This window comes from Prorops nasuta, unplaced genomic scaffold, assembly GCF_024137725.1.
Source record: "Prorops nasuta isolate Cenicafe-Biocafe unplaced genomic scaffold, Cenicafe_Pnas_1.2 PNAS00002, whole genome shotgun sequence".
Taxonomy (NCBI): Eukaryota; Metazoa; Arthropoda; class Insecta; order Hymenoptera; family Bethylidae; genus Prorops; species Prorops nasuta.
Genome location: NW_027116799.1, coordinates 5688022 through 5704188, shown reverse-complemented (window position 1 = coordinate 5704188; position 16167 = coordinate 5688022). Strand labels below are relative to the sequence as shown.

Here is a 16167-nt window from a genome sequence, read left to right as displayed (position 1 = left end):
ACTTTCATGACACCCTTCCCTAAGACGCTTGGTTAGTTTTCTCGTGTATTTATTCACCATCTACGAGTTATTCAAACACTTTGATATAAAGCTTAAGTCAATAGTCATCCGTTTTGCCCAATAGCACAATTTACAGTTACGCAATAAGAGCGCTAGATACAAAGTTACAACACGCTGCCTTTTTACTCTTTGTCATAGTTAAATAGTACTGGAGCGAGAAGCGTTAATAGTAGCAAAAAAATATTTACAAAGAATTTTGATTAATTAAGTAATGCTTAATTTAAAAAATTTTTAAAAAGCTGCCAATAATCTCCATAGCGACAACATATGAATAATCCAAAATCTTCCAAACTGATTTTTTTATGAGAGTATAAAAAGCGTTAATCCATTTCCCAAAATAAATGCCAAAAATCAATTCATTTAACGAGATAAGCATCAGAAAATTATTTTAGAAAATCCGTATCTTATATCAATATCAATAACGTGAAAACTTTCACTATGGAATGCTTCGTTTTTGTATAGAATTTTTCGACTTAGTTTGTGCTCAAGAATATGTGGTTAAAATTAAAAGCATCATTGCTGATAAACCCTATATATAGAGATATATCTAATGAATAAAAAAATCATGTTAAAAATAATTCAATTTATACATTTTTGCATACGTTACCAAAAGATATATATTTGCCCAAATATACAGACATAATGTAAAATATCTCAAATAAATACCCTGGAGATTTGAATGAAATGGAAAATGTTTTAATACTAAAATGCTTACAAATCTTGCTTCAAAAAACTGCAATAGTTAATCTGTATAGTTTTCTATTTCTTTTAGTCCATAATATAGATTTTTATTCATAGCAAATATTTAGTTTAAAAACAAGTTTGTCGTATACTATCGCGAGATTGTTCAAAGACTCGAAATAATCTTTTCCGATAGGGAACCGAACGACCTTTGAGTAATTTTTTTTCTTTCTCTAAACGATTGATACTTTACCATTTATATTTAATTACTCAAGAAAATCAAAATTAGATCGTGCAACGTCATCTCACCAGTATCAAAATAAACAAAACTAAACGCAATATTAAAAGTGCAAAATTAAGACAAATCGTTCGAATCCTCCTCTCCTTTACCCCCTTCACATGCATTACCATTTACCGATTAACACAAAAATACTGCTAGTACGTATAGTATTATCCTGTATCAGGCAAACTCTCCCCAATAATCATGAAATAGCTCGCAATACAGTACCAATAAAAACACAATAATGAATTTGCAAATAAAATCGCTTACCTCTGGATTAGTGGATTGAGGAACGTGAAAAGAGTAAAGCGTAGCCAGTCTGTCGTAGAGATTAGCGCGGTCGTAGAGGTTCCTGAAGGGGTTCCTTGTGCTGAAAAAGTCGAGATCTACGTCGAGACAATAGGGAGTATCGTTCTCGGGCAAATATTGACGCAAAGCCGAGGTGATCGCTGGAAAATCGTCTCTCTGAAACAACGAAAGCAGTGTGAGAGAGAGAGAGAGAGAGAGAGAGAGAGAGAGAGAGAGAGCGGGTGCTGTATCAATCTTGACGCATCTGTTATAATACAGGTGGATGAAAAGGAAAAAAAAAAGTGTATCGACCTTTATTGAGCATTAGGCGCTTATATCGGCGCGCTATCAGCAGGAACGCACTCCGCTTCCCATGGCCGAGCGACATTGTTCCTATTCCGCTATAATTTTCAGATCCCCTCGGTGCTTTTTAGTTGGCGCGAAAAACAATGGATACACTCGAATTAATCCTTTTAGAATTGATACTCGGCCAGGGAAGCGAGGCAATCCAGCAGGCATCGTGGCACCGCACCATCGCACCGCTTGGCAATTTGCATGGGTCCGCGCAGAGCGAGCACTGGGAAGCGCGTAGTACGCGTTATTGTGGAGAGCGAGAGTGCAAGGACTCGAGTGCTTGGAGAGTACCAGGGGCTCTCAGCCACCTAACAATTTTCTCTCTCTCTCTCTCTCTCTCTCTCTCTCTCTCTCTACACACGCACACACACACACATATATATAAATGTATTATTAGAAACGCGAATGGAGCCTTGAGAGACCCCAACGCGAGGAGAGAATGACGCGATAAAGAAGCCAATATCGAATAAAATTGATTTTCCTTGCTGATACGACGAGAACTGCGAGAGAGGAAGAGAAGATGGGCTTTTTTCTCTCTGCTATATACGCTATGAAAGAGGTTCTAAAGTGGTAAGAGCTAGCGCTTTGAGAGATTCGCAGTTAGAAACTATCTTTGTCTGTGACGAGATGGGATGGGATACACGACTGTGCAACGCGTTAACAATTTAGCATTACTCAACTTTTCAATGAGTCATTATTCCTTGGTATTAACTGAGATAATCGCAAATAGCTGCAATTTGTCGACGAAGAAAACAAATTAGACACTTTTTCGCTATCGTTGTATATATATACGCACTGCAGAGAATTTCTCAGACAATGTATAAAGTGGGAGAGAGAGAGAGAGAGTCGAATACATAATGCAGAAGGTGAGTTTAGCAGGAGCTCGAGTCCTTGGTACCGGATGCACCCACAGCGAGTTTGAATACCGAAGTCACGTCAATTGTTCCATTATAGTTTTGCAGCTGAAGAGAATCTACCGTGCTTATACTGCGCGATATTATTATTAATTTCCTGCAATTTTTCCTCCATCCAGTTGTGTACTCTGTTACAGAATCCCGAGAGTCTCGTCGAGATAAAATTAGGTGGGGGGGGGGGGGGAGGGGGGGTCCAGAGTAAGAGCGGAGAAGAAGAGGCACTGGCACGAAATAGGAATCCACGACGCAGCCGGCACTATTGTTTTAATTAACACGCACCGTGTGGTGTTCCGTTGTTGTCCCATTCACAGAGAGTTAAATCGCCTTGCGCGAGAACAAAGCATTGATCTCAATTGCCATCTGATGTGTCATCGAACAAATGCGCGCCATCGTCTCTCGAGCGTGCACAGAATTATTTGTTCTTATCCAGCTACGACACAAAGAACCGTGAAGCTACGTTGGAAAAACGGCGTCGAATAAAGGCAGAGCCAAATGGAGTGTTCAATGCCACGAGGAGAAATGCAAATTCGACGAGAATCGCGCGCGCGCGAGCGAGCTCTAATAAGGTCCGTCGAAATTTCAGCCCTATAAATATAGTATAGTAGAGAATATATTTAATTTGAAAAGAGGGGAGAAACTATGCAAGAAGAAGACTATATACATTTAGCAAAAAAAATAGCAACAGACATCGGCACATACGATAAGATTTCGATCGTGCTTATTGTCGATCGCTTCTGGCCATTGTTGTCCTTGTGTGTGTGTGTGTGTGTGTACGTATAGCGCAGTATGCTGCACGCGTCTCTTATCCTTCCTCGCTGTATAAGGTATGATTACGCGCAATTAGCCTGCGTGAATGCGTTCCGCGATACTATGTATACCATACTGTGTGCGCCGGGAGAAGTGGTATTACCGCAACAGGAAACGCAAGAATGTTCGAGCCATTCTGGGCGAAGTAGAAGCCACGGAATTTTATCATTACTCGGGCAAGAAGAATCGACAAAAACCGAAAAGATCTCGTCATCCGTGCACACACACAATGTGCGATACTGCAATATGGTGGATCCGCTCGAATTATAAGACATCCAGCTAAACGCAAGAATCTTGGCGAAAACAATGGCAGGCAGGTCTGGTTTACAAAGCTGGGGGTATATAATAATAATTAGGCACTAATGCGAGTCTGGCAAACAATGCCGAGCTCTTTTCGCATGCGACTAAACACGTCAGCGCTCGGTAATTGCTGTTCAACAATTACGCTCGCAAACCGGTACTGCCGTTTCCATAATGTACATAAGGCAGGTAGGTAGCTTCCCGAGCGTTCCAGCAACATCCTAAATTGCTATATAATATTCAAACAACTGTTTGCTCAAGGAATCAAAGTTTTAACGTTCTTGATCGATTGGGAAAACGGACCAACGAGTGTATCAATATTATCACGTGCGCTATATATATACATATATGACTAAAGACGGTGAGGATGAGGATGATGATGATGATGATGATGATGATGAATGAATGAAGAAGAGTAAAGAAAAGCTTTTTTTATTCTTTCGTGGCAGGAGGGTAAAAGCGCTCAGTGGAACGAACATCCCAATTACCCCAAGTTGCCGCCTGCCGGCTCGTTGTCAACTGCCTGACGAACACTGTATAAGACCGTAACGCTGTGTGTATATATATGTATATAACACGAAAACCGGCTGTGGCCTGTTTCGAATGAGAGGGGGAAGAGAAGAAAAGAGAGCTTCTTGGTAGACCGGTTCACCGTTGTTGTTGTTGTTGTTGCTGTTGTTGTTGTTGCGTGGCTGCTGGCTGGGTAAGCGCGATCGTTGTACCAAGGCCCCCTAAAATACCGCGTTTAAACCGATGGAAACACTTGTTAACGCTCACCGAGCGAATAAAGTGGTGTGTCTGTCCGAGCTAAATGTAGATACAGCTTTTATACGCCTTATCTCTACCATCTCTCCCTTGCTTTCTCCTCCTCTTATTTCTTTTACACATGCTTTTCTCGCTCATCAAACGTAAGCAGAGTTTTAAATATTCATGTACAAAGAGAGAGAGAGAGAGAGAGAGAGAGGGATTCTCTCTGTTTACATTACATATATTTATATATATGTATATAGTATATGTACAAAGTGATCGTGGTTTTTCTAGCAAAGGCGCTATTTAATTAACGCTAATAACAGCTTCGCCCTAACCAGATCTCCCCACGGCAGTTACTTCCTTTTCATTGTTTTCCATTCCAGTCGAATCCACAGAGGCTCTCATCCCCCACAATGAGGATTAAAACGTCAGCTTTACGTTGATTTGCCAGCCAATGTCATTCGCTTTATTGGTCGATGTTTGTAGACATGTGTTTGCGTGGCGTGCATGTATAGGATACATTGAAATTCCTCGACGAAGTAGCAGTCATCGCGTGTGGGCGGCTTGGTAAAAAATGAAACGATGGAAAAAATAAAGAAATAAAGAGAAAAAGATTGGAGATACGTATAGTATTGTGTATGTATGCACTACTGGTAAAACGTAAAGCATATTGAGAGGCAACTTTCGAAACGGCTTAGAAGGCAGAAAGGCGGTTGATGCTGAGGCTGCCCGCGGCGAACCAGCCAACGCTGCAATGAGACATAAATTGCAATTAGCACCGGCGTATTTGCAATGCACGCATACTAGTGCGATAGGCCGATGAAAACGCGCCTGTGTGCTAGAGTCTCGCGCACAGCTGTGTTTGTTTACCACTGCGAAGCGTTATGAGAGTTGACCGAGAGATGACTCTTCTGCGCGCGCGTTCTCCTGCAATAATATCCTCACCCACTGCTCTCGCTTCCAATCGGATTATCGAAAAACAATCACTCCCACTCGTGCGCCAAGATAGCATGATTAAATAGCACTATCTGTGTCCCTACTAATAAACCTAAACTCTATACGGAATATCCTGAATGTAACAAAAAATAAATAAGGAAACGCAATCGTGTTTGGATCGTCCAAGTAATTTATAGAAAACAGAGAAATAGGAATAATTTAATTATGCGCGAGGTAGGAGTCATTAATCATTCTATTTAAATATAGAAAATAAACAGTTATTTCTCCAAGGTAGTAAATGAGACATTTTAAATTATTATTTCAAATATTATAGATTTTGGTTGAATTGAAGAAACTGGTGTCCTAATTTGAACCGATGTCATTTTCAATTGGACCATCAATTGTAAGAAGCAAAGTTGATGTAACAATGACTGCTTCTTTCGAAAATCATTTTTATATGAGACTATCATATTTAAATCCTGGATCATTCCCCCTTGCTTTATTTCTTCACATGTATTAAATAAAACCGAATAAACTCGGATTTACTGTATTTATTTCGAAAAATTAACTAAAAAAGTTTTAAATGTATTATTACTGAACGTGATATGGCATTGTTCAATTTAGGAAAATACAAGGTGTTGAAGATTCGGCTACTTTTTTAAAAAATTTAAAAACAATAAAAAAAGAAAAACATTTTAAACTTTGCTTTAAAAATATATCAAAGTTAATCCTATTTCAATAGATTTTCCCCTTCTCAAGTTACAATCATAAAAACTAATTATTAGCTTCAAACGATAGGACTTCTATTCAATATTTCTATAATCGATTTGAAAAATACTAAATTCTGTTTATCGCAATAACAACACAACGCTTAATGAAACAACTGAATCCTTGGGCTACTACAATTAAACATTTTGCTTCATCACTGTTTAAACCTACAAATATCATGTATCTTTGAAGTTACACCATTAGATCCAATTAAAGTAGTGATCTAAATCAGGCTTTCTTCCTCTTAAATAACGCACAGTTTCTTGCCAACGCTCAACAACGATTATCAAAGGAATTTTCAATGAAAGTCTCAGTTTTATAGAATTAAGTCGACAAGTGAGAAGAAGCGTTGGTTAATTTGATGGTTCACCGTGGGTTAGAGAAAAAGTTAGAGGGTATGTAAGTGCATCGAGGCTGGCGCACGCGTAATAAGCTTGCAACGTGCCAAAGTATACATTTTGAAATTAGCATACAATGGTGGTGTTTATTAGAGATTCCCGGAGGGTTTTCCACCTTCGATGCCACCTCCATACGCCCAGCTACGTTTCCTGCTCCTACTCCTACGTATCACACAGTCCTACTTCTCCAGTAGTACCATCGAGGAGCCAGGTGTGTGCCATCGTGAAACGGTGAACGAAAGATTCGGTGCTCTGTTAGGATCATATAGAGTTGCTTCGAAAATTTTCCATTTTTATTCGTTCGACCTCTGCAATACTTTGAACGTTTCTCGTTATCCAGAAAAAAAACTCTTCGCTGGATGGTACCGCACGATATTTCAAGAGGTATCCTATAAAAAACAGATGGAATATTATTGAGGGTAGCATAATATATATATATCCAGGGCTGGTTTCCTTGGTATCCCTTTTTGGTCAACGAAGACTCATTCGCATGCTACTTTGTCGTCGAGGCTTACTTGGAAGAACGCTGTACGTGTAACCACGTCGTCGGTCGAGCTACCCGTTAACCGTTCCTCTTCTTCTTCTTCTTCGTCTTCTTCTTCTTCTCCAATGTAGTTTTTGTATTATTCATCTTTCCTCGACACTTTTGACAAACGAAGCATTCTCTTGGCTTCGAAAGGGTATAGATGCAGAAAAATGATGACGATGAACGATACGGACATGATCCTCTGGGTATACGCGCGTCGGGACGCTACCGTTCGAGTGCACGACGCCCGCTTTTTGTTTGCCCAGCACTTTGCTCGCTCTCGTCTAGGATCTTGGTGAAACGAACCCACTCGAGATTCAGGGTCCTTCGAGGACTCTAGCTCTGTACGCGAGGCTGCATCCTCTGTAGTGTCCGTACCCCGAGAGTCGTGTCAATATTGACACCGTTCCTTAAACGGCAAACGTCGATGAACGAATTTACGACACTTGAAATTTTTGGCGGTCGATCGACCCTCGCGCGCTTCCGAAGCAAAGAGTTGGCAAGAGATCGTGCGCTAGGTATACGGAGAAGCTTGGCACATTATATATATATATATATAGAGAGAGAGAGAGAGAGAGAGAGAGATTAATGTCCCGAACGTCACAGTTTCTGCCCACAGGGTCGCGTCCAGCCGCCAAATCGGTATGCGGAAGAGAAATTATCGATGATTATCGCTTTGCGTCGTCCAACGCGCCAAGCTCGATAATAAAGCTTCTAATCAGTTATAATTTTACATTTTTTAACATTTCACCTTGAGAAGAAAAAACTTTACTACTCCGCGTAAAGTAATGGAGATTCGGTTCCTCCTGGCATAATCGAGACGAGAGCCGAGACGAGAGCCGAGACGCGACGCGACTTGACGCGACTTGACACGAGTAGAGCCGAATCGAGCCGAATCGAACCGAGCAGCGCGCGAGTGAAAGTCGCTGCAGCATTCCGGCGTTTCTTCAGCGATATACAAAAGTAAGTAGTATACAAGGCAACACGCATTGCGCTCGACAAGCAGCAGAACTACACAAGTGGGTCAGAACTACAGATATGTATGCTACATTGCGCCACCTTCCACTTCCACATGACTGGAGCAGTAAGACTCGATATATCGTGGTATTAGCCCAACTATAACTAGCCAATTCTATCCGTCTCCCATTATCTTACGAAATCCAATAGAGAAACGTTAGGATTGTACAACGCATAGAATTTTTCCGTTTGCCTCGAACACGAGCCTGCGCTAAACTTCATCTCGAGTCTTATTTACGAAGCTGGCGCCGAGTTGACGCGGCAAACACCTCAAAAGAACGACCACTCTTTGGAGGAGGAAGGTAAAGGGGTCACCCCCTCTCGCGCGTATTTCAAGGTGTTTAGCACACAATACCCGATTACGGCTCTGAGATCGGATAATGAAACGATTTCCGCGATTTGGACGCGGAACAACGATATAACTGGATGGAATCCGATGCTCTCTTCGGCAATGGACGCACTCTCGCTGGCATCGATCGATGCTCCAACGTTCAGTCCTCGGTCAATCTTCGGTCAGTCGGATAGTTGGCCGAGAGCGGCCGTCCGACCAATCAGACGTGCGTTCGACGTGAGAGAATTGAATCGCTCGATTGAAATGAATTTGTTCAGGTCGAGAGCTGGGACCGTGCAAGCGAATTGTACATTGTCATTGTCGGTTTTCATGTAGACTAATAACGGCGCAGAAAGTGCTTTTGGGTTCCGTGCATGTTTCTTCGCTCGGGTCAGAGGTGAAATCCAACCGAACAAGATAACAGCAATGACGTCGCGATAAATCGTCGCCGTTGCGCGTTCTACGCTACGCGATAGTTTCTCTATCCCTCTTTATATATATATATATATATATACGTATATAGAGTGTGTACGCGCAAACTCTTTTTGCCCCATTCATCGTTAGATCCTATATCGAGGAATACCCCTGTGATTCTTTCAATAATTATTCTTACCAGAGAGATGCTGAGCTTTCGTTATGCGAGTGGCGATAAGTGAAAAAACGCGATAACTCGTGCAGGGTTCGCACGAAATCTCCATGCAATAAATATGGCGATTATCTTGCTCGCGTTAAGCACTAAAAGCACGCACCGAGATTACGAGCGTCTACACAATTTTCGATCCACTCGGTTATTATTATGATAGAGCGAGTCAAGAGCAACAAGATCGAGCTACGTATATATATATATATATATATATGTAGGTATATAGCTATCTATACCTTCTCGGCTCGATCGGGACAAAGAATCCCGCGCACCGAGAGCGAACGGCGTTATTGGTATAGGACAAATTTCTTTGGTCGCGAAAGCTCGAGAGCCGCATACCGAGACAAAGTGTTACATCCGCGCATGCTATAGCCAATTTGCACAATCCGCCTATTGTTTCTCCCCTGTGCAAATCGCAAACACTAGCCTAATAAATATTATTACATCCGGCCGAATCGTAGCGGCGTCGGACAAAGTTTTGCTTCGGCTGGTGCTAAAATGGCATCGTTTCACGCTCTAACGAGGAACTAAAATAAATTATGCAAATTGGAGGGAAGAATAAGCAACGATAATATAGTTTTACGAGCGAACAGCGAAATGAGCGGGAGGAAAAAACAATGCAGGAGTCAGAAGAGTTTTGCACTTTTATCATACAGTTTATTTTATGGTATCTCTCGACAAGATTGAGCGTTCAAGAGACGAGAAACACCGGATGCTCCCGAGATCATACGCAGCCAAGTTTTTTAGCCTGGCAGGTTCTTCTCTCCTCGACCAAACATGTCCCGATGTAAGTGTTGACCTCGCGGCTACTAAGAATCAGCTTTTGGCTTTGTATGGAGATACCAGTGCGTATAGTTGCAGAAAGTCCGTCTTGGATGCTTTTTCGTCGAGACGGTGCAGCGATGGAGGGGAACTAAGAATCGGATCCAGTTTTCAGGAGTGCTTTAGGTTTTACCACACACACACACACGCGCGCGCGCTCGCATTGTGCAGTCAGAGAATATATATATATATATATATATATACTTCCCTACATCGATCGTCAAACTAGACAATCCTCGTGCCGAAGGATAAGCGCTCGTTGCAGCTTTTGCATCGAGCAGCAGCAACGAGCGAGAGTAAGAGTATTGCGAGCACGCCTTGCTTCTCTTGACAAGACGCGCGTAGGCGATTATTGGCTGATTCTTGGACACGTCAAGCAAGAGGTATAAATTATTCAGGCAACGTAGCAAAAGCGATTAATTTTATTGAACGACGTCCCGGATATGGCTCGTCGGTATTAACCGCGTCGTCGTACGCTTTGCTTTTCACCGTAGCGCGTTCTACGATGCCATTCCTCGTCAAGGGCCATTATACCTTACACGTTTTTACTCGAAAAGAGCTTTACCATCGACCAATATCATTCTTATCCTATATATACATATATACCAGTACTCGCGCACGAATCGTCGCAATCGTAAAACTGTCGACGGTACGCGCGACGACGTACCAATTGGCAGGTGCTTCCGTCTTGTATCTTTTAGAGCCGGACAACAATGCGATATACCCGAGACGCAACATGCTTCAACGCGAGCTTCCAAAGATCCGTGCTTTCTCGCGAAGCTCTATGGCCCTCCGACAGCCGGCAACTGGATCAATCGCGAGTATAGAGGCTCGTCCTTTCAAAACGCATTTTTACCTCGCGCCAGTCCCTTCCCCTCTTCCGATGAGGCACTTTCCGAGAGATTCTTCCCACTTTCAACGCTCTGGCAATAATTTATTGTTAAACGATACACCGCTAGGTTTATCCCCGAGAGAAAATTGCGTTTTGAATGGTCGCGACTAAAGTTTGTCACGGGGATACAGTTTTGTTGGTTTTGCGAAGAGTGAGAGAGACCGGTAGCTTCTTATTAGATGGAGGAATTAGTCGTTAAAGAGCGAGCATTTAGTCGCTGGGCAATAAATCACGGGAAGCGACAAGCAATTATAATAACCATCCTCCGGAATAGACGAATAAATAAAATGCTGAGAGGACCCCTTGGTCAGGTAATGAGGCGTACGAGAGCTGGGATGCGAACCAGTTCTCCCAACCTCCTCCTCCTCCTCCTCCTCCTCCTCCTCCTGCCCCTCCCCCTCCCCCTCTACCCCTCACTCGTTAATCCTTCAGCGAACAAGGGAAAACCCCTTTTTAAACGAGGAAACGCACGGGGAATATTTGACCAAAATAGGAGAAAGCTTTGATTTCGGTTCTCTCGCCTTTCCATACTTACCCCTGACGCGCCTTCGACGAAGGAGCCGATGGTTATTACGTGAAGAGTGACTTTGCGAGTATTTTCCAGCTCCTCCAGAGGAGCGTAAAGACCCTCGCTCACAAAATAAGATTCAGTGCTAGTCAATCTGCAAAGGAAAAAAATGAACAAGGTGATTCATCGTATCTTAAAGAAAATACTCAACAGGCTTTTCTTTCCGACTGTTGTACCGCAGTCTAAGGCAAAAGTGCTTTTTTATCGACATTATACATTGATTAACCATTGGTCTTTATCGGATATCCAATTGATTGCCATTAATAAAATATTTCCAATGAAAGAAAGCTCGCGTCAATCGAGAGAGTTCGAAATTGATCTGATAACTGGGAGAAGCGTGGCTGCGGATTGCAACCACCGCGTCGCGCCGCGCCGCGCGACGGGGTAAGCCGACGTGTAGCAGCGTAGCCGTGTCGACATTATGGAATCAATTTGCTAAATGGTTAAGAGGAAAGGGAAAAAAAGTAGTGGCAGAGAGGGTGATGGCCACTCCTCGAATTTCACGCATGCGATGACTCGTGTGCAAACAAGCCAGCTCGAAATTACTCGAGTTTCATATATAGTTTATCGTTAAATCCTTCTTGTTTTTCGAGACTAGGCCATTAAGTGTTTTTCAATCAGAGAGATAGGGAGAGCAGGCCATAAGGCGCTCGAGCGAGGAGAATTCTTATTCGCCATGGTCAATTAGCGAAAATCCAGGTAACCTGGCCTGCCGGCCGACTAGAACATGCCTCCGGTATGAGCAGTTTACCGAGAATCTTCTTCTTGCGCCATCTTCTTGGTATCGATAGGTCTTCCTCCTTGATATAACTGCAGCCAGAGAAAAACCTTACATAAGGTTAGGGTTCAAATTAGCTGCCTGTATTCGGTATAAAAGTACAGCTGCGGTAAAAACTATACATACATGTATACCCCTGCTCATCTTATTAATTGAAATCTAATTTTTCATCGGATTATCTAATTAAGCCGGTGCTTCCGGAAAGAAGGAATAACCTCGCCATTGTGACTTTTCTCTTTTTCGCAAAGCCACACGCAATATGGTAATCGTTGTCGACGGAGTGGCTTCTCTTGTCACGTGTTCGCGCGAGAAAAGGACGTAATAATGATAAAAGGTCTGTGCGCGCGCACGTGAAAGTGTGTGCACGCGTGTGTGTGTGTATCTACATCGCAGTCTCCCTGATCGCTGTCTCGCTCCTCCTTAAACGGAGAGCTAGGTTAACGGGATTCCAGCAAGAGGTAGAAATGGCCGACAATGGGGAGTATTCCGGGAAAGCGAGAGAAGGCTTAGGAAGCACGCGAGAACGCACAGGAGTATCCGCGCGCGCGCGCGCGCACCACACGTGCTACATGAATCATCCGAGATTTTTCATAAAAACCTTACGTCACACACACCGATATCTCCTGTACGATCGGGAATTAAATAATTACCGTTAACCACGAGTACTCGTGTGCGCTCGTTCATCATCGTTCACGCTCCCTCCAACACTCGATTCCGTATAGTCTGCATGGGATTTGTGATTGTAAAAAGAAAAACAAACTCTTCTCGGACATCCGTTCGACGCGACGACCTCTCGACGACTACCGTGCAACCTGCTTCTGCTCAACCGCTATATAGGGACCGTGCACATCAACACAATGATAGAAAAGTGTCAATGTGTAACTATATACGTATAAATAAATTACACTCAAAAACTGCGAAAATTGACCGATAGTTTGTGCTGATAGTATGCATATACACCAATACACATTCTCATCTCACTGTCATTGTGTTGATGTGCACGGTATTTCGTGGTAGCCTAAACTCGCGCGAGCCTATATGTAAACAAGAGAAACAGTCGACTCTCAGGGATTAGCTGGTTGATTCTTGAAACGGTCAATGTTGTGTTTTGCTTCGAGTCGTGTCACGACGTGTTTGGTCGCGACGGAGCGTGGAGATTGTATACAAACGAATTCGCGGAAAATCTTTCGAAGCGTCTCTGGCGCGCGGCAGCGGCCATTCTGGAAGAAGGAAGCTATGCTCGGAGAAAGAGATTATTGAGAGAGGAGAGTCGATTTCTCGCAGCATCTGATCGATTAGCGCGGCTCTGCTGGTTAGTCTGACGAAAGTCTGGCAATGGCTCGTAAAATATCTAAGAAGAAATGGTTTTCTGTGTAATATCTTTACGATGGTAGGGGTGGTAGTAAGTAGGGGGTTGGAAGCTCTGGACTTTCGTATCGCGTGTTATCCTTCGGGAAGCGCCATCCTCAGGAAATGGGAAGGACGGTTAAGCTAAAATACCCTAGCGGCACTACCATTAAATGGTCATTTCGAGCAAACAGTCGTTATGGCTGGGACGTTTACCAGGCGCACTTGCAGTTTCGCCTGAAAACGTATTATTAGGATAGCTCTCGTCGTCGTGTGGCGGCAAGCCTCAACCCGACTTTCAAATTGACTTGGACCCTGCCATTAGAAAATTCCCTCTTTTTTATCATTCTCTATGAGGACATTAGATTTTTACCAACCGATCTCTACTCTTTCCTCTCTACTATCGCGCAATGTTACCGAGTCATTGCTCTTGACTTTCTGGAGAAAAATGCGTGTTATACGCAACGTCACGCTATCAGGTAGCCAATGATTGACAACAGTACACTTTGAGCAACCGGTAAAGATAGCCTTGCTCTCTCTCTCTCTCTCTCTCTCTCCCCCCGCTTACCATTTGAAATTTTTTTAAGATGAAACAGGAAGCGAGGAAGTGTAAGAAATAATGGTTTTCGGACACATGTGTATACTATATTCATATATACATAGGCTGCACATATATGTGATAGCTATTAGCATTGGACTGAATTCTGGTAAAACGGTGTAAGTAAGGTAAGTATATAGCGAGGCCATGTACACTGGCAAAAAGGAACGCTCACTGCTCACTCTACCAGCTTCCCACGGCTGTTGACATGTTTTGTGTTCATTAGTTGACTCTGGAGAGTCCAGAACCTGTGGCTGTTGCTACTGCAGGGCTCCTACCACCGAGCAACTCGCGCACCCATACAGACACGAGCGTGCATAGCAGCTTTTACCGCTTCGTGAGAATGCCAAGGATCCGGGGAGCGACTCTACTACCAATCACCAGACATTGTCCCCGCAATTTTTTCTTCCGCTCCTATTCATTTTCCTTTCTAATTTCGTTAAAAGCACGCGTCATCAGCTCCTCCCATCGAGCGTTCATTGGAAACGGCGTACGGCATACGATGATCCGTCGGTCGTACGAAAGTTAAAAATTTCAAGTGTCAGGAGAGAGACTCGTACACCGCGTGCAAGCATTGGCAGCGGCTTCCGGGTCACCGGTCAAGGCTCTGGCGGGTTGACTGCAAGGAGCTGCGCTGCGCGCTGCCTGTATAGGGGAACGCGGGAGAGCTCGGAGAATCGGAGAGAACGGGAGGAGAGCGGAGAATGGGAGAGCGAACCAAACCCAGTGATGAAAGAGAGACGATAAAGATAGATATAAAGATGGGGGGGGGGGGGTGGAGACATAACGAGTAGAGGTGGACGTATGTCACAGTATGTACGAGGGGAGAACAATGCCACTCGGTTTCTTGTAGGGAAAGAGGGGGAGGGGGAGGGGGGAGCGGCAATGATGCGGTAACTCCCGTACGTACGGTAACCCATACTTCCGCATCCTACCACGACAATTTTACACACCTATCGAGACACTTGGACCTGCAAAAAATCATACACTCTCTTCCCCGTGATTTTAGCAAAGAGGGACAGTCCAGTTTTACGAGGAAGACCACGATGACTATCCCGACGGATGTTAATGGTAAAGCTTATAGCTCTCGAATCATTGAATATCACGAGTGCACCATCCGCCACGAGACTTTACGAGGCTGCACCGATGTAGCTGTGCAGATAGGGACGCGTTTTCGCTACTGCTACTGACCCCTCGGCTTAAGGTCACGCTACCGGAACTTTCTCGTGTATATTTCGTCAGACTATACGCTCTCTATACCAATACCGCATAAATACCATCAAAATATTACACCGTCGATCTCTCGCTGTGTTTACCAACAAAATCCAAGCCCACGATTCGAGGAACGGCCGCACAACGAGACGTACCGAAACACGTTAGCTCGAAACTCTCAAGGAGAAAACAAGACGGAAGATTGCAACTGTTGAGAGATAATTTCTAAATTATAAATTTGCAGGAAAAAATTGGTCATGAATATATTGTTAAATAGCATAATTATTGGTCTGGCGACTGTTCCCTTCCATCGAGTTTTTGCGAAAGGAGGATAGATAGCGATGCAGTTCCACGAATGGTTTCGCCGAGCCTCGGCATAATTCTCGCATAGCCGTGGGACATATAGTATTATTATACTATCTTATAAAATCATACGTAAATTCAAAGAAGAGACTGTACATACAGCTCGTTTCTCATGCTTATTATTTAAAGTCAGAAAAATCGCTAAAGTTTTTCCTCGCTATCTCTCGGTTGTAAAGATATTAACGGCTGGACAGGACACGGAGAGGGTTAGTTAAACCAGAGAGCGTTCATTAGCGGTCGAGCGCGTGTCGCTCGGCACTGGCCAATGGCGTGCATTATTCCTGTAAGCACTGTACGAATGCTATTTGAAGTCCCTGTTAGTCTCTCTCTCTCTCTCTCTCTCTCTCTCCCTCTCTCCCTCTATCTCTCTCCGTTGCTATAATCGCACGTGCACGTGCAAAAGCAAGGCTCGAGGGAATTGCAAAATCCAGCTGTGTTTTGCAACAACACAGATATAGCCAGCCAGCTGCTAAGTTAAGCCAGAGCCAGTCAGCCAGTCTGTCTTCTAAAAGCGTGTAGAAATCGCTTTGAGAC

General features: G+C 43.5%; 1 protein-coding gene across 1 annotated transcript in view; it reads right to left on the bottom strand.

Moving 5' to 3' along the window:
* Positions 1-16167, bottom strand: part of LOC136781728 (UPF0489 protein C5orf22 homolog) — a 147331-nt gene that overhangs the window by 79364 nt on the left and 51800 nt on the right. The window contains exons 4-5 of the mRNA XM_066740731.1: positions 11303-11429; positions 1292-1486 (exon numbers count right to left, since the gene is read on the bottom strand). Coding sequence (XP_066596828.1) covers positions 1292-1486; positions 11303-11429 — 322 coding nt within the window. The remainder of the gene's footprint in view (positions 1-1291; positions 1487-11302; positions 11430-16167) is intronic.